Source organism: Ranitomeya variabilis, chromosome 7, assembly GCF_051348905.1.
Source record: "Ranitomeya variabilis isolate aRanVar5 chromosome 7, aRanVar5.hap1, whole genome shotgun sequence".
Lineage (NCBI taxonomy): Eukaryota > Metazoa > Chordata > Amphibia > Anura > Dendrobatidae > Ranitomeya > Ranitomeya variabilis.
The window spans coordinates 155,287,778-155,311,862 of NC_135238.1; the positions used below are offsets into that span (position 1 = coordinate 155,287,778).

The 24,085-nt window shown below is 43.1% G+C and overlaps 1 protein-coding gene across 2 annotated transcripts in view; it reads left to right on the top strand.

The window, feature by feature from the left end:
- VPS8 (VPS8 subunit of CORVET complex) overlaps nt 1–23,781 on the top strand; it is a 245,713-nt gene extending 221,932 nt beyond the window's left edge. Inside the window, exons 44-47 of one of the 2 annotated variants that reach the window (XM_077272120.1) lie at nt 6,238–6,406; nt 11,660–11,707; nt 18,672–18,752; nt 23,439–23,781. In XM_077272120.1, the coding sequence (XP_077128235.1) occupies nt 6,238–6,406; nt 11,660–11,707; nt 18,672–18,752; nt 23,439–23,585 (445 nt within the window). In that variant the 3' untranslated portion in view covers nt 23,586–23,781. Of the gene's footprint in view, nt 1–6,237; nt 6,407–11,659; nt 11,708–18,671; nt 18,753–23,438 lie in introns of those variants that run through there. The other variant, XR_013217732.1, reaches the window with a different exon arrangement.
- Nucleotides 23,782–24,085: the final 304 nt, after the last annotated feature.

Genomic DNA, 24,085 nt, shown 5'->3' on the forward strand with positions numbered 1-24,085 from the left:
GATAAGGATGGGGCCATGCATACCAGGATGTGGATGCGGATCAATCATACCAGGATAAAGATGGGGCCATGAATACCAGGATGGGGGCCAATCATACCAGTATAGGGATGAGGGGGCCATGCAACCAGGATGGGGGCCAAGCATAAGAGGATAAGGATGGGGCCATGCATACGAGGGCGGAGGTGCGGTCTCTGCATACCAGGATAGGGATATGGGGGTCAATCATACCAGGATAAGGATGTGGCCCTGCATACCAGGATGGAGATGGGGGCCCTGCATACCAGGATAAGGATGTGGCCCTGCATACCAGGATGGAGATGGGGACCCTGCATACCATGATAGGGATGAGGGGGACCATTCCTACCAGGATAGGGATGAGGGGGTCTATTCCTACCAGGATAGGGATGAGGGGGCCATGCAACCAGGATGGGGATGCGGGCCAAGCATAAGAGGATAAAGGATGGGGGTCATGCATACCAGGGCGGAGGTGCGGTCTCTGCATACCAGGATAGGGATATGGGGGTCAATCATACCAGAATAAGGATGGGGCCGTGCATACCAGGATGGGGCTGAGGGGGCCATGCATACCAGGATAGGGATGAGGAGGACCATTCCTACCAGGATAGGGATGAGGGGGCCGCGCATACCAGGATGGAGCTGAGGGGGCCGTGCATGCCAGGATGGGGATGAGAGGGGCCATTCAGGCATGGTCTAAAAGGCATTTTGTCAGTGTAACACTGACAAGTTTAATGCCTATGCATTGCAATGCATTATATTTGTGATCCGACTAATAAAAGTTGAAGTCTCATGGAGGGAATCATCAGCTGGGAAAGATGCATGCTCAGCTTGTGAGCCCACATCAAAGTCAGGGACACGACATTTAACATAGATGTACGTCCTATGTCGTGAAGGGGTTAAAAAGGAACTGTTCTATCAACAAACTTTGAATAAGTCAAAGTAAAGTAGTGCAGGCAAATGTAAGAAATGTTATAATGTGTCCGGTCATTGAAAGCAGCTTTTTTCCCCATTTATCAGACACTTTTTCCTCTCCCCTGTGCCTTCTGAACTTGTTTATCCACTTTGAAAAAAAAACATTCAGTTCCATCTTTCTCAAGCTGCCACATGATGCCACAGTGAGCCTGCAGTCTGTCTTGTCCATTACACTCAATGGGCCGGAGAGGGAAGAGCAGGGAGAGAAAACAGGCAGAGGGAGACACAAAAAGATTTAGGTGAGCTTTCTATCAAGTCATTCACCTCACCCAATAGCTTAATCACATCCGGATAGCTCAGCTTCGCTGTATTGTCCTTCATGCTGTTACAGCTAATCTTTGTTAAAAAAATGAATAAACAGAAGCAATCCCTTTGTGTTCTGTGATGTGTGGCAGAGGTCACAGCATTTGGTCTCCTCCCAGCAGTTTCCTGTGGAAGGTAAATTAAGAGATGGATCATACAGAGAGAAAAGCTGGTAAAAAGGATTCATGCCAAATAATGAGCACATATGGTGTTACTTCTCATTTACACACATGAAAGCTTATTCTGAAAAGTTAAAATACAAGTGAATGTCACATTTTGACACCTGAGGGTATCATGACCACAACAAGCCCATCACCGTAAATCCAATGAGGTGGAATTTTTTTTTGTGACTTGCTTGTCATGGTACCCTAGGTGTCTGAATGCCACACCATTCACTTGTATTGTGCTGCAATGTAGGAGAAATCAAAGCAATCATTGACGATGTGACTTTTCATGGAGAAAGTCGATGTGTAGCCGCAGCCTTATGGGTATGCCATCGCTTGGTGATCGTGGCACTTGGATTCCCACCAATTCCCAAAATTAAGGGGCTGCATCACATATTTAAGGGTATTTTTCATAAACCATCGTTCATTGGATTGACTGAGGTTGATGAGCCATAATGTTATGTGATTATAAATACCTGTTTGGATAATTAAGACCTCTAGGCCAAATTTCATTTGGAAAGGATTAGTAGCAGCTAATATTCAGTGGAGATCTGACCTATGCACTACTTCCTTCACTTATACCTGTCAATTAAAGGGAAAAAGCCTTTTAAGTGGCAGGTATAAAATTACCTGAAATGTAACCGAAAGGCATTTTGTATTTGTAGTGACAGCTAAATGCCATGACAACTTCTTATAAATAAAGTAAAATGTGTATAGCTAACAGGAAATGTAATTAAATAAAATATTTTGGCATTTTATTGTAATATTCACTATTTTGTGTATGAAGAGATGGCTCCAAATTATAAAGGTCTCATTATCGTAGAGTATAATTATATTTTATGCTATCATTGTAATGTTGGAAATGTTCCATTTGTAATATTTTCAATGACCTTTTATTCTTCCTAGTGAAGGGAATAATGTGATTTGTACAAAATGAAAATATATTTTACTCCCAATAATTTATATGCTGATTCTATCTATTCAGTTATGACTTACCCTTAGGTACTATATAGGCCAGTTATCACCATTTTCCTTTATTTATTTCAATTGCTTGTATTCTTTCATGTAATTCTTGATGGCATCCAGCCAACGGGCTGTCAGTTTCATTTTCCTTTTAGCACTGAGTATTCAAGTAACATCTCCTTTTCCAATGCAGTTGCCCTCATCACATGTCCAAAATACGTGTTTCCATCTTGTGATCTTACCTTCCAGGGACAATTTGGGGTTTTTATGATCAAGAACTTCTATGTTGGTGATCCTAGCTGCTATGGGATACATAGAAGTCTTCTCCAGCTCAAAGGCATCAATTATTTTTTCTGTCTGCTGTCATGACTATATTCAAATCTCACAGCCATATGTCTCAAATGGAAACACAATTGTAGTTTTCAGTCTCTATGATTGAGACATCCTTGCACTTCCATATGTGGGCTATGCTCACCATGGCTGCACATCCCAGTTGTTATCAACACTTGATTTCGTCTGTCAAACCACTACGGTGATCATTGAAGGACCAAAGAAACACAAAGCTGTCTATCACTTCTAATTCTTTGTTGATCTTTATGTGGACTTCCGCATTGGTGGCAGTCATGATTTGAGTCTTTGGGATAAGCTTTCTCAGTTCCTTCTCACTCTGCAGGGTTGGATCCATCTGCATGTCTCAGATGATTTGAGTGTTTGGGTGAAAAAAAGGCACCAGCAATCTAAGTCCCAACGTCCTCATGATTATTTCTGCAAAAAATTGGAGAGGAACAGGAAAGAGGATGCGTCTGTCTTGTGCTTTTTTTTTTTTTTTTTTAACTTGACCCATTTGGTGTCTCCGCACCTGGTTAACTCTGTAGCTACTTAATCGTTATAGAGTGACCTGATTATCTAATCAGTTGGCACTCCTACTTCACTCAGTGCTTCCAAAATCTTCTCTTGCAGAATACAGTCAAAAGCCTTGGTATATTCAATGAAGCCCGGGTTAGTAAGTTTTCGATCAGATGTTTTTTCCAAGCACTTCTGGATGATCTTTAGAAACACCTTGCTCATGTGGGGGATCAGGGTGATTGCTACATAGTTGGTGCAGTCCCTGAAGTCTCATATTATTAACAGTGGAATGAAAACTGAAGTTTTCCAGTCCTTTTTACCGTGTGGTGTTCAAATCCTCCAGATCTTCTGGCATAGTGCTGTCAATATAACTTTTGGGACTGGTTTGAGTAGTGCTGCAGGGATATGATCAATGTCCGGTCCATTGCTATTTGTCTATTTCCTCAATGTCCAATCCACTTCACTTTCCATAGGTATGGTTCTGGTTTCCCTTGGCTACTGTGCTCGCTATAATGGCTAATGGTGGCGCTTGCATATAGCTCTGCTGTGTATCCTTTCCATCTCTGTTTGATATCCTGCCATTCGCTGATTTATGCTTTCATCATGGTATTTGATGGTGGTTTGACGTGCTGAGATAGGCTTCACTTGACACGTCATCATAAATAATTGGTGTAGCCCTTCATATAGGCTTCTTTTAGTTTAGTGCATCCGGCATTCAGGAACCTCGCCTCATTCAACCTGCTTTTAGCCTTTCTCCTCATAGTAGTGACCTGGAGGCAGGTTGCAGTTAACCGATTCTCACCATGTATTGACTTCTTGTATGACACATGCTCTTGGGCAGTTTTAGTGATGGTTCCTTTGGTCTTAACCCACAATTCGTGTGAACCCCTTTTTCTTGTCTAAGCAAACTGAGCCTGTTATTCTCCTCTGCATGGCTACGTTCTTAATCCTGCATAGTCTGACTCTAAGGCTAGGTTCACATCGCGTTCGTGCCGTCCGTTTAAGGTATCCGTTAAAAGGATGCGCTACCACTGATGCCCAAATTCCCTTTTTCCTACGAATGCGCTAACGCATGCGCTAATGCATTATAGCATTGCGTTGGCATGCATTAGTAATAGAGGTCTATGAACAGCGAACACTTCCGTTCGCTGTGTGTTAGACCTAACATACCCGAAAACGTGGTAGACCGCGTTCGAGGGTGCGTCACAAAGTAACGCATCATCGCTAGTGCATGCCGATTTTGACATGCGTTAGGATGCGTTACCATAATGGATGGTATTAGATGCGTTAATGGATCCCTTACATTGCGTTAGTGCCGCTTAGTAACGGATCCGTTAAACGGACGGCACTAACGCGATGTGAACCTAGCCTAACTTTGGATTCGAGGAGTTGGTGATCAGACCCACAGTCTGCACCTGGTAGTTTTTTTACAGAGAAAATGAATCCCTTCCATTTTTGCTGGCAGATGATGTCCTTAATCTGTCTGTGATGCTGTCCATTCGGTGATGTCCATGTAAAAAGGTGCCGTTTCGGCATGGCAATGGCAGCTCTCGTTTCCCCAACCTGTAGCACTTATCCACATAGCCGCTGCAGTTGGTATGTTGTGTTTCTTCCCTCCTGGCATTATTACTTAATATTAAATATCTGTTAATGTATATACTGCTCCTTTTATATCACATTCAATCTTAAAATTATAGATTTCACGTGTATTTTTTTTTTTATGGCCAAGTTACTTTAAAATACTTATTTATTCACTTGATATAGTCGTGTATACATTTTTTTAGTGTTATTCCCTCCCCTAATTGGGCACCTATTCAAGAAGCAGAGCAGAAAAATCTGCAACATATCCTTTCAGAGGTAATATCTTCAAATAAAGGAACAGAAAAGCAAGCCTTTCTTTTCTGAGATGTCTGCAAAACAGATCATAAATCCATGGCTCCCGTCCCACCCAAACTGCAGAGCTCCTGCCACACTTATAGTGCGGATTTCTTTGGTCAGTAAGTTACACAGCAGAGTGCAGAAAACATTTCTGTGCAATGTACGGGTGTCCCACATGAGTCTCTACTGTTGTGGCCAAACTTGTCGTTAAAAAAAAACATTTAAAAGAAAAAACAAGTTTTTTATTTTTCTTTAAAAATTGTTTTTTCATTCATCCGGGTATATTGTACCCATGGTTAAAGGGACATTCTCGTAAGAAGTTATCATCTTTATGCATTATGACAATTACTAGATCTTTAGGGTTAAGTGATAGGACCCAACACCTCTCTAGAAGGGGAGCACTTACTATTTGAAAAGAGCAGCCACGCCAACAATTTTCTTTGTCAGAGACCCTGATTACAGCACTCTGCGATTTCCGACAGTCCCATATAGAATGAATGGCGTGCATAACCACTGCTTCAGTTCACATGAGGCCGTAACACTTACATCTTCTGTTACTTTACTGAGCCCGAATTTACTGCACCATAGACCCGTATGATGCTGTAAGGTTGGTTGGATTGACCCTTAGAGGTCTGTTTAGGGTTTTTGCCCACCCTACAGCTCAGCATTGTGTAGTGCCTCATCAGGAACAGTATTTATTCCCCAGTTTGCAGCTATAACCCTAGTTGCGAGCTGTTAGCCTGCAGCTGATGATTTCTAGATGCCTCTTTGTCAGTTGCTTTGAGACATGTCATTATGATTTTTCTCATGTTATATCCATCAGAAACCACAATTCTGGAAAAATCTTGGTGGTTTTCGGCTCATAGATTTTATAGCTCTTTGCTCAATGTGTTCATTTATTGTATTCCTTGGCGTTTAATACCCTTTACTGAATTTTCTTTTTCTTCACAGATTTGAATAACTTGCATTTTATGAGCATGTGTGGGCATTTTACATAATTATTGTAAATGTTTTATATTCTGTCTTTTTACAATAACTATTAAGCACAACAAAAGGGTTTCATTCAAGAAAGTGTTTTTTTCTTTCCCCGTAGCTGTGGACATTTGTACCACTCTGTATGTCTTTTGGGAAAGGACTGCGAAGTGGAAGCAGGAGGTCAGGTTCAGTGGAGCTGTTACAAGTGTAATTCCAGCAACAAAGGGCGGTCTGGTCGTCAGACTGTGGCAGATCTGAAGAAGGGAAGAACTTCATCTTTAGTACAGGTCAGTGGCGATTTTACCTGTTGTACAACACATACATTGATCAGCCACGAACATAAAACCTTTGAAAGGTGAAGCAAATGACTGTGAATATCTCATTACAATGGCACTTGTCAGTGGGTAGGATATATTACAGCAAGAAAAGTCACTTCTTGTGGTGAATGCGTTATTAGTAGAGGTGATCAAACTCACTCTGCGTCCACGGTCCAGACTAGTGCTCTCTGGTCGTGAACAGGTTTGAATTTCCTTACCCTCCGGGATCGCAGGGTTGTCTTATGATTGGCCCGACTGTCGAGACGTCACCTTTGCGCAGCACAGATAACGTCACGCCAGGCCAAGGAGTCAAACGCCACACCAGTGAACCTGGAAGCCCAGGAAATTTTCACAGCTGCTGTCTGCGACCAGACATCCCTGACTAGGATCGGGGTTGCACAAAGCAATTTGCTAGTTTCTAGTTACAAGCAGGAAAAATTAGGAAGCATAAAGCACTGCACAACTACGACAAAGACCAAATTATGATGTCCTCTCCAATACAATAGGTCTTGTGTGATGTTTCCAGTATGCAGTCAGTAGTACCTACCAAAAGTGACTCCAAGGAAAGACAGTCAGTGAACCAGTGACAAGGTCATGGGCATCTAGGATTCCTTGATGCCCATGGGGAGCAAAGTTGAGCAAGTAAAGGTAGCAGGGAATTTAGGAGGCAGCAATTATGCTATCCTCGAATTTTGGATTACAAGAGGAGGAAGACCTGCAAGGACTCAGACTTTACGGTTGGACTTTAGAAAGGCAGATTTTAATGGACTCAGAAAGAGGGTAGGAAAGGTCCAATGCTTGGATGTTATAAAGGACACAAATTCAAGAAGGATGGGAGATATTGCTAAAGGAAATTCTCACTGCATAGTGAGTAAAACCCCCAAAAAAGGAAGAATTGGAATAATTTAAAGAGACCAGAATGGATGAACACCGAACTTCAACACTTGATAAAAAGGAAAAAAAGAAACGTATATCAAATTGAAAGAGGGGAGCATATCTAAAGAAGAATATAATGCTGTCTGCAGGGCAAGCATAAGAAGATCTAAAGCCAGTAATGAAGTAAGGCTTGCAAGGGAGACCAAAAACAAAAGAATCAAATAAGCTATAGGATTTTACAGGATGAAAAGGGTGAAGAGGTCAAAAATGATGTTGAGAAGGCTGAAATTCTAAATTACTGTTTTGCATCTTTGTTCTCTAAGAAAGCAATTGTACCATCCATCAACTCATCTTCACTGTGCCATCAAAGGAATAAAATACACACTATCTATAACAGACAGATGGTGAAGGAACAATTAGCTAATTGAACTGAACTTAAAATTTCCTGGTCTGGTCCTGATGAATACCATCCTAGAGTCCTGAAAGAGTTAGAAGAGGAAGATGCAGAACCACTAGCCAGAATCTTTGAAAAATCCTGGAGAACAGGCGAAATCCCAGAGGATTGGAGAAGGGCAAATGTTGTCCCCATCTTCAAAAAAGGAAAGACTATGGAACCAGGAAATTACAGGCCAGTGAGCCTTACTTCTATACCAGGAAAAATCTTTGAGCAAATTATTAAATCGCATTTATGTAAGTACTTGTATAAGAATACAGTAAGGTTGAACTTGATGGACCTAGGTATTTTTTCACCCTATGTAACTATGTGAACACCTGGGTGTGTGGCTTACGTGGGAAAGAGATGGCACCAGGATGCATTGTGAAAAAGGCAAGCAGACAGAGGCCATGTGATGCTCTGGGCAATAGTCCGGTGGGAACCCATGGATTTTGGCATTCTTGTGGATGTTGGGGTCTGTTCACATCACTCTATGTGGAATTATTCCTTGACTTATACTACAAACTCCATTGTACCGTGGCATACATGGATGTAAAAATAAGAAATAACATATACGGTACTTTGCGGCATAATTTCTTTATTTTTTGCGCTCAACTGAGTTTCTGATCCATACAGAAATGAATCTGCAATATGTATTCAGCTGAATTTGTGAGGGAAAGTTAGTGAACCCAGTGGATGTAATGGAGTTGGCTACCTACAGTTTTTGTTTGGTAACTTCTATTGTATATAAGCTTGCATTGAAATGGCCAAAACAGACTTCATCCCGTCACCTGCAGGCGTGAGCAGTTGGCATAAATATGCATGTATGACCAGGTCCTTAAGAAGTGCCCATAGAGGGTTATCCTGGTAAGCTCTATGGGTGTCCACCGTGCGGCCCCTCGTAAAGGCGAACTCCAGTGTTTGACCAGCCAATCACTTCAGCTAGGCGGTGCAGCATTAGGGAGGACGTCTCCCGGCTCTCTGTGGATGAGCACGTTTTTATGTAATATCTAGGTTGTACAGTATTACCGAAGAGTTGTGAATTGCCTGTGTCACCTTCTTTTTCATACATTTCCAATTAGATAACATGGAAGAATTTCAGAAGGTTTTTTAATCACATCTTTTAGCTGGAAGCAGTGTGTTCTTCACACTCCAAGTATCTGATGGCAAAATGTGAGACACTAAAGGCCCCGTCTCACATAGCGATTTACCAACGATCACGACCAGCGATACGACCTGGCCGTGATCGTTGGTAAGTCGCTGTGTGGTCGCTGGGGAGCTGTCACACAGACAGCTCTCCCCAGCGACCAACGATCAGGGGAACGACTTCGGCATCGTTGAAACTGTCTTCAACGATGCCGAAGTCCCCCTGCAGCACCCGGGTAACCAGGGTAAACATCGGGTTACTAAGCGCAGGGCCGCGCTTAGTAACCCGATGTTTACCCTGGTTACCAAAAAAAACAAACAGTACATACTCGCCTTTCGGTGTCCAGGTCCCTTGCCGTCTGCTTCCTGCTCTGACTGAGCCGCCGTACACTGAGAGCAGAGCGCAGCGGTGACGTCACTGCTGTGCTGTGCTCTCACTGTACGGCCGGCAGTCAGTGAGAGCAGGAAGCAGACGGCAAGGGACCTGACGGACATCAGAAGGCGAGTATGTACTGTTTGTTTTTTTTTACATTTACGCTGGTAACCAGGGTAAACATCGGGTTACTAAGCGCGGCCCTGCGCTTAGTAACCCGATGTTTACCCTGGTTACCAGTGAAGACATCGCTGGATCGGTGTCACACACACCGATTCAGCAATGTCAGCGGGGCCTCAACGACCAAAAAAAGGTCCAGGCCATTCCGACACGACCAGCGATCTCGCAGCAGGGGCCTGATCGCTGGTACGTGTCACACATAGCGAGATCGCTATGGAGGTCGCTGTTGCGTCACAAAACTTGTGACTCAGCAGCGATCTCGCTAGCGATCTCGCTATGTGAGACGGGGCCTTAACTGCGGCAGAATTAGACAATCCTGGCTGAACTGGGCTGGAACAGCTGAGAGATAGCATTTACCTATAGGCATATGGATTATGCCACCACACTAACTGCAGCCGCTTGTCATCTGGTATTAAGCCTGATTGCAAAGGAAACATCATTTTCTAAAATTACAATAAGCTGCTTATTAAATCGTATTAATCCTGGATATGAAGGAATCGCACCAGGCTTTCCCTGTGTATGTTTTTGTTCCTGATAGAGTAGGTATGGACAAGCTGCGGCCCCAGAACTGCATGCAGCCCACCTATATAGCATTGTGTCAGAAAAATATGGTCTTCTGCCTGTAATGAAATTTGATTCAATTTTCCAAGAAATCAGAATGAATGTTGCACACAGAGGCAGCAATGTCACCTGCATTGGAGTAGTACCGGGGCACTGATGCTGGTCAGATGAAGACCTAACCACCTTGCCTACGAGACCAGCCACTGTACTTTGCAATCTAAAGGGAATCTGTCATCAGGTTTTTACAACCCCATCAGAGAGGAGCGTGGTGTAGTGGCAATAACCCCGATTCCAGAGATGTGTCCCTTACTGGGCTGCTTGCTGTAATTTTGATAATATCACTACTTTGTGCTGCAGATCTAGCGGTTCTCTGAATGCAGATCTCTGTATAACCCTGGCCACATCACTGGCAGCTTTCTGCCCATGTACAGTGTATACGGAAAGGGATACATGGGGTGAATATGGAGGACTACCTGGCTGCAGGTTTACTACTCCTCTAGTGATCATTATTATCATGACATTATCACCAGCAGCGATTTTTATCAAAACTACAGCAAGTAGTCCAGTAAGTGACATATGGCTAGAAACAGGATCTCAGTCTCTAAATTATGCTGTCCGCAGATTCGGTGACAAATACGGTACCTGGTGACAGATTTCCTTTAAGAAGTGGAAATAGCCCCATTTAAGAACATTCTGGACCAGTAGCAGCTCAGACAATGCTACACACGTGTGTGTGTGTGTGTGTATGTATATAATATATATATATATATATATATATATATATATATATATATATATATATATATATATATATATATATATATATATATATATATATATATATATATATATATATAGCATCGTGATTACTCGCTAATCCCGCCCCTGCACAGTAGCTCCGCCCCCACCGCATCACCACACAATCCCGCCCCCCACCACATTACCACACATAATCCCGCTCCCCCACCACATTACCACACATAATCCCGCCCCCCCACCACATTACCACACATAATCCCGCCCCCCCACCACATTACCACACATAATCCCGCCCCCCACCACATTACCACACATAATCCCGCCCCCCACCACATTACCACACAATCCCGCCCCCCACCACATTACCACACAATCCCGCCCCCCCAACACATTACTACAGATAATCCCGCCCCCCCCAGCACATTACCACACATAATCCCGCCCCCACCACATTACCACACAATCCTGCCCCCACCACATTACCACACAATCCCGCCCCCCCAACACATTACCACACATAATCCCGCCCCCCCCCACCACATTACCACACATAATCCCGCCCCCCCCCACCACATTACCTCACATAATCTCACCCCCAACACATCACCACACTTTTGTTATTTACTTCATTTTAAGCTAATTTACCACCTGTGTAAGCGCTGTTGAAGGTTGTCATTATTTACTTTAGTTTAATCACCAGCAGCGTTAATTAGATAGCAATGAGCGTGCCGAGCGTTAGCTGGCTGGAAACAGCTAGTTTGATAATACAATGGATGACTGTAGTAGAGCATAGTATGCTATCAAGTATCCCAACTGCAATAGTGTTTAGCTGCTGTTTATCTGTAAGCATCTTTTCCATTAAAATACGTTTTTAAATTCCTCTTTATTAAAACAGATGAGAACTGCTTCTGCTAATCCATCCAGTGAGGAACCTGCAAGAAAGGTATGTTCACTTGCACCTACTGTATTTAACGGTAGGCTTCTATGCAGTGTGCCCCAGCACATGGATTAGCCCTGGTGAATGAGGCTGATCCCTATTCCTTCCGTGGACACTATCAGCTGCAGCTCTCACAGCTCTGCTGTTTATAATGTGCTCACCAGACAGTTCAGTCCTACTGTTCTGTGCTACGAGTCTCACTCTGGTAACTCCTCTCTCATTAAACATATGATCTGGCCACGGATTGTCGTGCAGATCAGTGTCCGGCCCGTAGATCTTAGCAGCTCACTTACATATAAGAAAATATCAGACATCAAGGTATCATTTTATTCAGCTTCCTATGACTTGCCTGCCCATATAGACGGCTTAGGAGGGGTGATCCTACTGACAGATTCCCTTTAAGTCTGTATGTAACGTTAGCCTATAGCGTGTAAAACTGTACCCTCGCCTCCAATGGATGACTGCTGCGACTCTTCCCATCCTGGTTCCTATTACATAGTATTCAGGCAGTGCATAATGAAGGAATTAGGTGTAGGATTCTAGGAGCGCACTGTCATCTTCTGAGGAAATTGATTCCAAGAATGTGATGAATCCAGATGTATTGTTTTATTGAAGGCAAATGCAGTTATACAACCCGGTTGTGTCCTACCTGGCTACGAGACGGCGCCGAAAACCAGTTTGTGTATCTGCATTTGTCTTCTATGAAGCAATACGTCTGGATTCATCACCTATTTGGAATCTGTTTTTCCTCCAACACGGACAGTGCACTCCTAGAATCCTCCACCTAGCTCATGACCCATTGTACTGCAAACCACCACCATTGTACTTCATTCATATCTATGAATGGCTGGTTAATATTCATAATATTCATAGATTCTTTTACCTCTGTGTGGATAATACAACCTTTGGTGGGTTTTTTCCCTCTTTTCTCATCCGTTCATTTAGCTGTACCACATTAAAATGTTCTGTAGCCAAAGTCAGCTTATGAGTTGTGTCCTTACCCATTAATTGGTTGTACCTTGTTTTATAGACTTGGGTACAGCAACTTTTTTTGCTTTATTTTTTTAATAATTATGCCCCGTTTCTGGAATTAATCTGACCAAGGTTTTCTCAAGCCTTTTACTACCTGGATGAATATAAGTGTTCATCAAGATCTTCTATATATTCTGACTTGAACTTGGGATGTTGAACTTCTCGGTGGCTTGCTTGTGACTTCTACCTTCCCAGAACTCTACTCTATAGACAAAACTAGTTACAGACATCGGTACAAATCATCAAGAATGAAGAGATATGTCATCTGGTTTTTACTACCAAATCTGAAAGCAGCATAATGTAGAGACAAGAGACCCTGACTCCAGTGATTCATCACTTATGGGGATGCTTGCTGTAGTTTTGATAAAATCAGTGTTATATCAGGGAGAGATTATCGCTAGAGGATTAGTAAAGCTGCTGTCATATAATCCTCCATACTCATGAGCTCTATATAGCCCCGTCACCACCAAAGATTGGCAGATTTGTGCCTATGCACAGTGCACACAGAAATCTGCCAATCAGTGGTGTGTGCGGAGTTATAGAGAGCTCCGTATTTAGTGAACTAGTATCTGTATGGCAGATAAAACAGTGATTTTATCAAAATTGCAGCATGAAGCCCAGTAAGTGGCACATCACTGGAATCCGAGTCTCTGCCCCTACACTGTGTTGCTCTCAGATGGGGTAGCATAAATCTAATGACTGATTTCCTTTCAGAGGCCCTATACAAACTTCTTGGCTTCTAGGACAAAAATCAGGTTCTAATTTTAAAAGTGGAAACAGTTGCAGTTGTAGTCGGCCTGGTTATAGGGTTAAAGAACTTGGTATTTTTAAGTAATTTTGCCACAGTCTGCCATCAACTATGCATCATCAAGCACATGGTAATACGTAAAGGCAGAGAAAGCCCTCTGTAATATGGCATCCAATGGAGTAAGGCGCAATTCTCCAATAAAATGTTAGCTTAGTATGTAATCCGACAAGAAAACATCCATATGTAATTGCAGGTATAGTAGGGCCCTATTCATCTCTATGGGGGTCCTATATTGGCACTGTATAACTGGAAATTAAATGGAGCAGTCCTGCTATTGTCTGCACGTGCCCATTGTGTGATTATTTATTACTTTATGCAGCTTTAAATACCAAATATAGCCTAAAACCCTGCAATATACTACATATATGAAGTCCTAAACCTTTGCTAAGCCTTGATATTCGTATGTTACCATTGAAGAGCAGAAATATCAAATCCGAAGTGTCAGATGAATGTGTAGTGTGCATTATTGCTTACTTGTGATGTGATACATTTGGTTCCAATACTCCACTTATAAGACGTCCTTCCGAGCCGAGCTCCATCCCCTGCACAATACACCTTGCTGCCTTGCCCAAAATCTCACCTGAGACAGGACCATTCCGGAGCGGCTGAAATGGCCTTTCTTCACCCTTGTTACTGCTTTATCTCGTCAGAAATCGCCCGCACAGCAAAAAGCCTTGAAGTGAAAAGAGAAGGGAAGCTGGCAGATGTTCTGGGCTCCCAGACTGATACATATCTCATTTTTTATTCATATCCCAGTGCAAAATATGCAGTTCATAAATATTTAATTAAAAAGACAATATTTAAAGGCATTATAGAAATGAGGGGTGCCTGCGTGCACGCAAAAATCACTCGGCCTCTGTCAAGAAGTTGCCTTTAATATATTCATAGGCTGCGGTTGCACTTGCACAAATTTCTATGCAAAATATGCAGCGTTACAGCGCCCAGCCATATAACACCATGTATTTACATCTGTTTCGCTCTCTAGCACAAGATTTATAATGTTAAATATCGACACCTTCGAGTGTCAGGGACATCCCTAGGGGCTCGATAATAGATGTCATTTTCTAATAACCAACTTTTCAGAACTCTTCAATATGGAGTGATGGCAGACTTTACTAGCACTCAGTCCACCAAGCCTAAAGTTGGGTAATCTGCAGCATGCTGTATTTCCACAAAGGCCGGAGTATGTCGGATACCTAGTTACCGTTCTCTGGATATTTATTATGCGATGACCACTATAGTTTGCAGGTTTGATGCTAAGTTCATCACTACTCCTTCTTTAACGTTAGACATGATGCATTTTGTTTGCTTTAGTGCAAAACGTACAGTCCCATTACATTTGGCCACTTACAGGTGGGCGCCATTCAATTGATGTTGAATCTTTGCATGGGATTGGTAAAGAAAAACTGTCACCAGATTTTGGCCACCAAATCGGAGAGCAGCATGGTATAGAGAAAGTGACTCAGCCCAGTAAGTGATACATTGCTGGAATCTGTTTATTACAGTTGTGATAAATCACTGTTTTATCAGCAGGAGATTATCACTAGAGGACTAGTAAACCTGCCATGTAGCCCTCCATATTCATGAGCTCTGTTTAACCCCGTCCACACCACTGATTGGCAGCATTCTGTGTACACTGTGCATAGGCCGAAAGCTGCCAACCAGTGGTGTGCGGGGTTATACAGAGTGCAGTATTCAGAGAACTGGTAGATCTGCAACAGGTAAAACAGTGATTATATCAAAATGACTGCAAGCAGCCCTGCAAGTCACACATCACTGGAATTGGTATCTGCCCCTACACTATGCTGCTGTTAGATGAGGTATAAAAAAACCTGGGGTCAGATTCCCTTTAGTGGATCAAATGTTGTGAAGTTAGGCTGAAAAAAATACCCGACGTGGGCAGCGGATGCAGTCTTACGACGCTTCCGCTGCCCCATTGTAAAGTCCGGGGAGGAGGGGGCGGAGTTTCGGCGGCGCATGCGCAGTCAAAAATGGCGGACTCGATGCACAAAAAAAGTTACACGTAACTCTGCAAAATACGGGCATTTCTCCCAGAAAATTATTACAATTACACTTGTTTTGTTATAGACGTGTTTATTTCCTTTGTGGCTATTGAAACATAGGCAAATTGGACATAATTTTGCACAAAGCCCCCAAAATGGTTCGAACAAAATTGTTGGCACCCTCAAGTTAATATTTGGTTGCGCACCCTTTGGAACAAATAACTGCAATCACTTCCTATAACCATCAAAAATGTTCACACCTCTCAACTAGAATTTTTGACCACTCTTCTTTTGCAAACTGCTAAGGTCTCTTCCTTTATAATTGAAGGGAGCCTTCTCCTAACAGCAATTTTAATCTCTCCACACGTGTTCAATGGGATTTAGATCTGGACCCATTGCTGGCCACTTGAGAACTCTCCAGCACTTTGTTTCCATCCATTTCTGGGTGCTTTTTGAATTATGTTTGGTTCCATTGTCCTGCTGGAAGACCCATTACCTAGGACGCACACTCAGCTTTCTGACACTTGACACTACTTTGAGACCCAAAATCCTTTGGCAATCTACAGATTTCAAGATGCCTTGCACACAGTCCAGACACCCAAATGTCAGAGGCAGCAAAACAACTCCAAAACATCTTTGAACCTCCACCATATTTGATTGTAGGTACTGTTCTTTTCTTTGTAGGCCTCATACCATTTTTGGTAAACAGAATGATGTGCTTTACCTAAAAGCTCTATCTTGGTCTCATCTGTCCACAAAACACTTCTTAGGAGTTTAACAAACTGCATTCTAGCTTTTTTATGTCTGTCAGCAGTGTGGGCCTCCTGAGTCTCCTGCCATAGGGCTTAATTTCATTCAAATGTTGAATGATAGTTTACACTGACACTAATGCACCCAGAGCTTAGAGGACAGCTTGAATTTCTTTGGAACTTGATTGGGGGCGCTTATTCCCAATCTGGACTATTGTGCGTTGCAATCGTTCATCAATATTTCTCTGCTGTCCCCTTCCAGGGAGATTAGCTACAGTGCCATGGGTTGTAAACTTCTTCATTATATTGACAAAGTAGTAGACAATGGACCTGTAGACAAAGGAACATCAAGATCTCTGGAAATAGACATTCAACCTTGAGATTGTCGGTATGATGCAATCTAGACCCCATAGAGTATCCATATTGTCGGCAGCACATCCCCTGTATCCTTGTCATTTTAATGCCTGTGCATAAACTCCTGGTTCAGCTTTTGTATGTATCTGGAGTGGTCGGGAGAGTGGACTCTGAAGCAAGGAAAGGGGTCTGACACGTAACCATGACAACCGAGACATGATGTGTGTTGTTGAGGAAGAGAAGGAGCTCAGGTTGATACTGGGAAATAGTTCAGAAGAAGTAATTACACGCTGCATTTTCACAGCGCCAGCAAGGGGGGCTCGGGGCCACTCGGATTGCTACCAGGCTGTGGATAAAAGGAGCAGACGCCAGCCGGAAACATTTACTAAGTTTGCAATAACACGAATGTACACACAGTAATCTGTCCAGCTTTGTCTTCATTGCTTTCTTTCCCATTTTTTTTTTTTAAGTTCTGGTGTTTGATCTGGCTCAGAATACAATCTAGGAAGGTCTGATTGCATATTACTGCAGTTAGACACCGTCACGGTGGGATCACGAACACGAGCTATTGGCAACCTGAGCGTGATGATGGGCATGCGCACATGACAAGCCTCTCCCTCTGCTGCTCCTTCTCACCCACATCTGGAAAACTAATTAAGAAATTGCAGCTGCATCTCCCTCCTACCCCCTTACCCTTGCTGAAAATTGCTTGTCAACCCATAATAATAAATATAATTTCTAAAATTGTTACATCTAAATGTTTTCCTTAGAACTTATCTGCATTGCCTGAATGTTACATTGACGGGGCTCCTCCCACAATAGGGTATAGTTTTTAGTGTCGCTGATTTACAGTTTACAGGATGCAATGAATTAGTTGTAGTGAAAAATGGTCGGTCCGACATTCACTATCTTGATGAATATGGCACACATTACTGTTTATACATGCTGACATAACCACTGAGCCACCACTTTGCTCAAATTGTATCAGGCTTCTTGATAAGAGTTAACACTATTGCTTTGCAGTGCTGGGGTCCTGGGTTCAAATCCCACCAAGGACGACTTCTGCAGGGAGTATATATCTTCTGCGTGGGTTTCCTCCGGGTTCTCTGGTTTCCTCCCACATTCCAGACATACTGATGGGGAATGTAGATTGTGAGCCCCAGTGGGAACAGCGATGATGTCTGTAAAGCGCTGTGGAATATGATAGCGCAATATAAAGTAATTCATAATAAAGTGATTTTTTTTTTTTATATTGACTTGTCACACATGCCTATAATTATCTTGGTGAACGCTCCAGCAAGAGCCAAAATATCATATGATGGGTCAATAAATCCACTTTTAGAATGAAGTCACACATTCTATATTCCAACAAGATATGTTATTGGTCATGGACATTGCACAGTGCCCCTTGGACACCATGGACCTTGCATGGTAGCGCTTGGACACCATGGACCTTGCACAGTGCCACTTGGACACCATGGACCTTGCACACTGCCGCTTGGACACCATGGACCTTGCACACTGCCGCTTGGATGCCATGGACCTTGCATGGTAGCGCTTGGATGCCATGGACCTTGCACAGTACCACTTGGATGCCATGGACCTTGCATGGTAGCGCTTGGACACCATGGACCTTGCACAGTGCCACTTGGACACCATGGACCTTGCATGGTAGCGCTTGGACACCATGGACCTTGCACAGTGCCACTTGGACACCATGGATCTTGCACACTGCCGCTTGGATGCCATGGACCTTGCACAGTACCACTTGGATGCCATGGACCTTGCACGGTACTGCTTGGACGCCATGGACCTTGCACGGTACCGCTTGGACACCATGGATCTTGCACAGCTCCTCTTGAACACCATAGACCATACATAGTACTGTTTGGACACTGTCGCTTTGTATAGTGGAATGTTGGTGGGTCCAGATCTTCATAATCCCCTCTGCATTAGCTGTTTCTTGTTTTCATCTAGAGCAGCATCTGCTTTTGTACTAATATTGAGTTGTTTTGTTTTTCCAGTCAAGCTCTGATTCCGTCCTCGACCCTCAGCAGCTGCAGGCATTCAATGAACTCTGCCGTCTTTACAAAGGAACCTCACGGGTACAGTAACAAGTCCCTTGTCTGCTGGCTCCGCTTGAGAGCATCTCTGTGTTCACAAGTGTCATGACTAGAAGTGCAATACACAAACTCCCTGATCTGTCTTATAAAGCCTGTATACAACACTTTTTCTATATTTTCAGTGCCCTTCTATTTAGTAGATGTTTATATTGCTAGTTTTGTAGTAATGCAGCAGAGCTGAATTTGTAATGCAGTGCTTTCCTTTGTGCATGGTTATACGTCTTACTGATATCCAAAATAAAAAGTGCTAATAAATTTCCTTTTAGCCTATGTAATATTACAGATTACACATTCTGGGATGACAGTGAGTCATTTCCTATGACAAAATATGACAAACCCCGTTGTGCTAAATCTAGGTATGGATTTCACCCCAAACTATTTTTATATGCGCATTTAGCTCTTTCAAAGACAAGTCCAGCAATGCCTTTACATGGCCAGTTCTTTCCTCTGTTCCTGAGAAATCAGTGTTTGATTTGATATGCAAATGAGGCTGAAGAACCATTTTAGGGCTCATTTCCACATGTGAGGCACACGTCCGTATCTCGCATGTGGAAACCAAGCTCTGGCGCTGGCACTTTGGAGCGGAGCTGTGCAGCTCCATGTGTTCCTATGCGGCCGCACGCTCCGCTCTGGAGTGCCGGCTCCACAGCTTGGTTTCCACATGCGAGATACGGACGTGTGCCTCGCATGTGGAAATGAGCCCTTATAGGTATGAAGACTGTCACTCCAGCTCTATTCCCCTCCCAGTGCCACCTATTCCTGCTTCACTGATGATTCATTTGAAGCTACAGAGCAGAGAGGCTGTCAGCCAAGCAGGAGGCAGCACTGGGCTGGGAATAGAGCCGGAGTGACAGAGGCGTCAAATCTATAAGTAAGGGTACTGTCACACTATACGATTTACCAACGATCACGACCTGCGATACGACCTGGCCGTGATCGTTGGTAAGTCGTTGTGTGGTTGCTGGAGAGCTGTCACACAGTCAGCTCTCCAGCGACCAACGATGCCGAGGTCCCCGGGTAACCAGGGTAAACATCGGGTTACTAAGCGCAGGGCCGCGCTTAGTAACCCAATGTTTACCGTGGTTACCAGCGTAAAAGTAAAAAAAAAAACAGTACATACTCACATTCCGGTGTCTGTCCCCCGGCGTTCTGCTTCTCTCCACTGTGTCTGCGCCAGCCGGAAAGCACAGCGGTGATGTCACCGCGTCACCGCTGTGCTCGCTTTCCGGCCGGCAGGCGCTCACAGTGCAGAGAAGCAGAACGCCGGGGGACAGACACCGGAATGTGAGTATGTACTGTTTGGGTTTTTTTACTTTTACGCTTGTAACCACGGTAAACATCGGGTTACTAAGCGCGGCCCTGCGCTTAGTAACCCGATGTTTACCCTGGTTACCAGCGAACGCATCGCTGGATCGCTGTCACACACAACGATCCAGCGATGACAGCGGGAGATCCAGCGACGAAAGAAAGTTCCAAACGATCTGCTACGACGTACGATTCTCAGCAGGGTCCCTGATCGCTGCTGCGTGTCAGACACAGCGATATCGTATGGATATCGCTGGAACGTCACGGATCGTACCGTCGTAGCGACAAAAGTGCCACTGTGTGACAGTACCCTTACTCTTCTGCCTCATTTGCATATCAGTTCAAGGCTAATCTCTCAAAGAACAGTCCAGCAAAACATTTACATGGCTAATCCGTTCCTCTGTTTCTGAAAGGGCTACATGCACATATACAGCAGTGTTCAAAATAATAGCAGTTCAATAATACTAACCAGATAAATTATATTACCACATGTCTAACAATTTACTAGTCGGTGCAGTAGATTCTGAGAAAACCAACACTCAGCATTCATGATCTGCATGCTTTTGAGTGTATATTAGAATAATTAATTGAAAGGAGGTGTGTTCAAAATAACAGCAATGTGGAGATCAGTTAGTGAGGGCAATCATTCTGTGAAGAGACCTGTGTGAATCAGAACAGTGTACTTTGATTCAAAATTTGATTGGCGAGGGTAAAATTATATAAAGAAGCGCAGACATTGATCGGCTGTTCAGCTAAAATGATCTCCACTGCTTTAAAATGGAAAGCCAAACCAGAGAGACAGGGAAGAAAATGGAAGACGACCATTCGAATGGATGGAAGAATAGTAAAGGCTCAGGCGATGATCAGCTCCAGGATGATCAAAGACCGTCTCACGTTACCGGTGAGGACTGCGACAGAAGACGCCGGTGTGATGCTACTAATCTCTTAGCAAGAAGTCTCGCAAAGTATCACTGTTTAAAAAAGACATGTACTGAAGCGGAAACAATTTGCCAAAGAACACATCAACTGGCCTAAAGAGATGGAGAAACATTTTGTGGACTAATGAAAGTAAAATCGTTCTTTTTGGGTACAAGGGCTGCAGACAGTTCCTCAGACGACCCCCCAAACTCTGCATTCAGGCCACAGTACACTCTGAAGACCGTGACGCATGGTGGGGCAAGCATCATGATATGGGCAGGTTTCTCTTACTATGGTGCTGGACCTATTTACCGCATACCAGGGATCATGGAGCAGTTTGCAGATATTAAAATACTTGAAGAGGTCATGTTGCCTTACGCTGAAGAGGATATGCTCTTATGGGTGTTTCAACAAGACAACGACCCTAAACACACCAGTAAACGAGCAAAATTGAGGTTATGGAGTGGCCAGCCCAATCCCTGGACCTTAATCCGATAGAAATGGCATTTTTTATGTCACCCCACAAGTGTTCTGAGGCAAAGCCAACAAATTGTGGGATGTAGTCCAACCTCCTGGGCTGGAATAACAGGTAACAGGGGCCAGAAGTTGGTTGACTCTAGGCAATATAGATGTGAAGCAGTTCTAAAACACTGCGGGTATTCAACGAAATATTAGGTGAGTGATTCACGGGAATGTTAAATCCTCAAAAATAAAATACATATTGTGAGCTTGTTTTTCCAAACAACTTTATTAACATTTTCAACCAAAACAAGACCTAGAGAGAGCAAGGTTAACATAAATGCAATGACATGAAACATTCATGAAGCATAAAAGTAAATATAGAATAAAATAAAATAGCAAAACAATAAATACAGTAAATTCTTATGGAAATATTTCCAGCCAGCGAGACCATTTTTTCAAAAAGGAAGGAAAGCAGCCATTCAGGAACGCCAATTTTTGTTCATAGGATTTATGCAAAGCCAGTTTGTCAATAATTTCTTGTGAAGAGGGTACTTTAGAAGATTTCCCAAAAAAAAAAGCAATAGCATTCTTAGAAACTAAAAGCAGATGTATAACAAGTTTCCTAAAAGGTGGAGTCAGTTGATCTGCTGCATTCAACGTATATTGTGAGCTTGTAAAGACGAATGCAGAGACTATTTCTCAGAACAGCCTAATGTTCATTTTTTGTCATTTTCTGTAAAGTAGTTAAACATTATCTACATTTCTCTTCGGGTTTTGACTAAGAAAACAGTGAGCAGTGTTCCCAATGCTGGAAATAAAAACTAGTGTAAAGACTTTGTGATTAGCTCATGTTTTTGAACACACTGCTATTATTTTGAACCCTACTGTAAATAGTTTGTGTGAAATCTTTATGACCGATTCCTTTAAGTACACTTTACCCAACAAAGCCATATCTCTAAAAATATCCATGGAGCTGATTTTTTAAAATTCTATACATAGATAAATATGAATCAGTGATAACGGCAGCCTTTTACTTCATCATGATGATATACTGTTTGGTACACTTCCATCAAAATGGAACAGTGCTGTGATCCACATACATTGTGGCTTTGTGTTCTGCGTTGGTGGTAGTGGCATACGTCTACATGTGCTGCGCTGTCATATCTGCCATATCCAGTAGCATCTCCATAGAAGTGCCCCCAATGCAAATGTGAACACAGCCTTACCTGACATCACTTATAACTAATTTGGGGACTAATGAGAGATGAGCTGGGAAAATGGAGCACTGGAAAAATCTTTATTTTGTCACGTTAAAATATAGTAATCTGCGGTGTGTGGCTTCTTCTGCTGAGATGTAGCAGAGACATTCCTATTCATGTGTATATATGTATACATATGCATGGGTGTGCGTAATTACGTGTAAGCGGTTGAAGCTTGTGATTGTTTATTCTTAAATGACAGACTGCTCGACTATAAGAGCAGTGCAGGTGGAATGAGACTGCACTTTACAGTACCAGCAGTGAATGGGATATATGAGATCTCGTGTACCCGCTGCTTATTTATTTCCTGCAGATTTGAACCATCAACATGTTTTGGATTTTTTTCAAAATTTGCAGAATGTCAGTGTTTAATGCGTTTTTGCAGCATTTGTAAACCTCGAAAATGAATCCAGAACAAACATATGTAAAAACGCACGTAAAATGCATAAAAAGGCACTTATTTACACTGCTCTTTCTGCCAACGCTGATTTTTGGTGCAGTAAAAGCTGTTGCAAATACTCCGTGACTGTGCACGTATCCTTATAGTGAGCAGCCAGCGCTATACTGTGTGCAGCCAGTTCTCACTGCCACGGGGTGGTGTATAAGAGCACAGTACATTTTTGTAGAACCTCACTAGACGTATTCTCTATTATTCTGTAGTAGGCCATCTTCTGGGGTGGCATCTGATTGACCTCTTGTGTTGCTGTTCTTTCTCTATTTCCAGCTGGCTCTTCTGACTGAGTTGTGCCGCTCTCAAAGCCCGGAAAAATCTTCGGTCCATAACCCCTATGGTGGGGTTTCCTCCAGCAGTGTTTTCCAGAATGAGAACTTCAAGCTGCATCTGGCACCTCCACCCATCATTGATGACTAGTCCTGGAAGTCTCCTGTACCGTTACACTCCAGCCAGTGGCCGTCCATGTCGCCTCCGATCATTTCTTGCTGTACATGTCCAACAAGGCCTGGAGAACCTAAACTGTGAAGAATCCGTGTGTACAGTCTATTTATACATGTATGTTTAAAGCGAACACACTACCGATTTTCTAATAAATCCTATTGCGCCTGTATAAGGAGGTATACTTACTGGCGTCACCCTGTGACCCACGTTCACAGTTACAGAGTAAACCAATGCAGGGAGCGCAGGAACATTGACGCTGGAGTTGTGAGAGGGATCAAGCAGATTAGTATTTTTTGTTTTCTATTGATTACTGCTGCCATTGATTTATACCCTAGTTAGTAGATTGTTGGCTTTTGCTGTCCTGTGGATCGATGCCTCCATTCTTTTGTCTAGTCAGTTGCTGTCTTCTTGATATTAAGTGATTTAGTGCCCCAATTTGTTGCTTAGCTAGGCCTCAGCGGACCAGCCAGGTGACT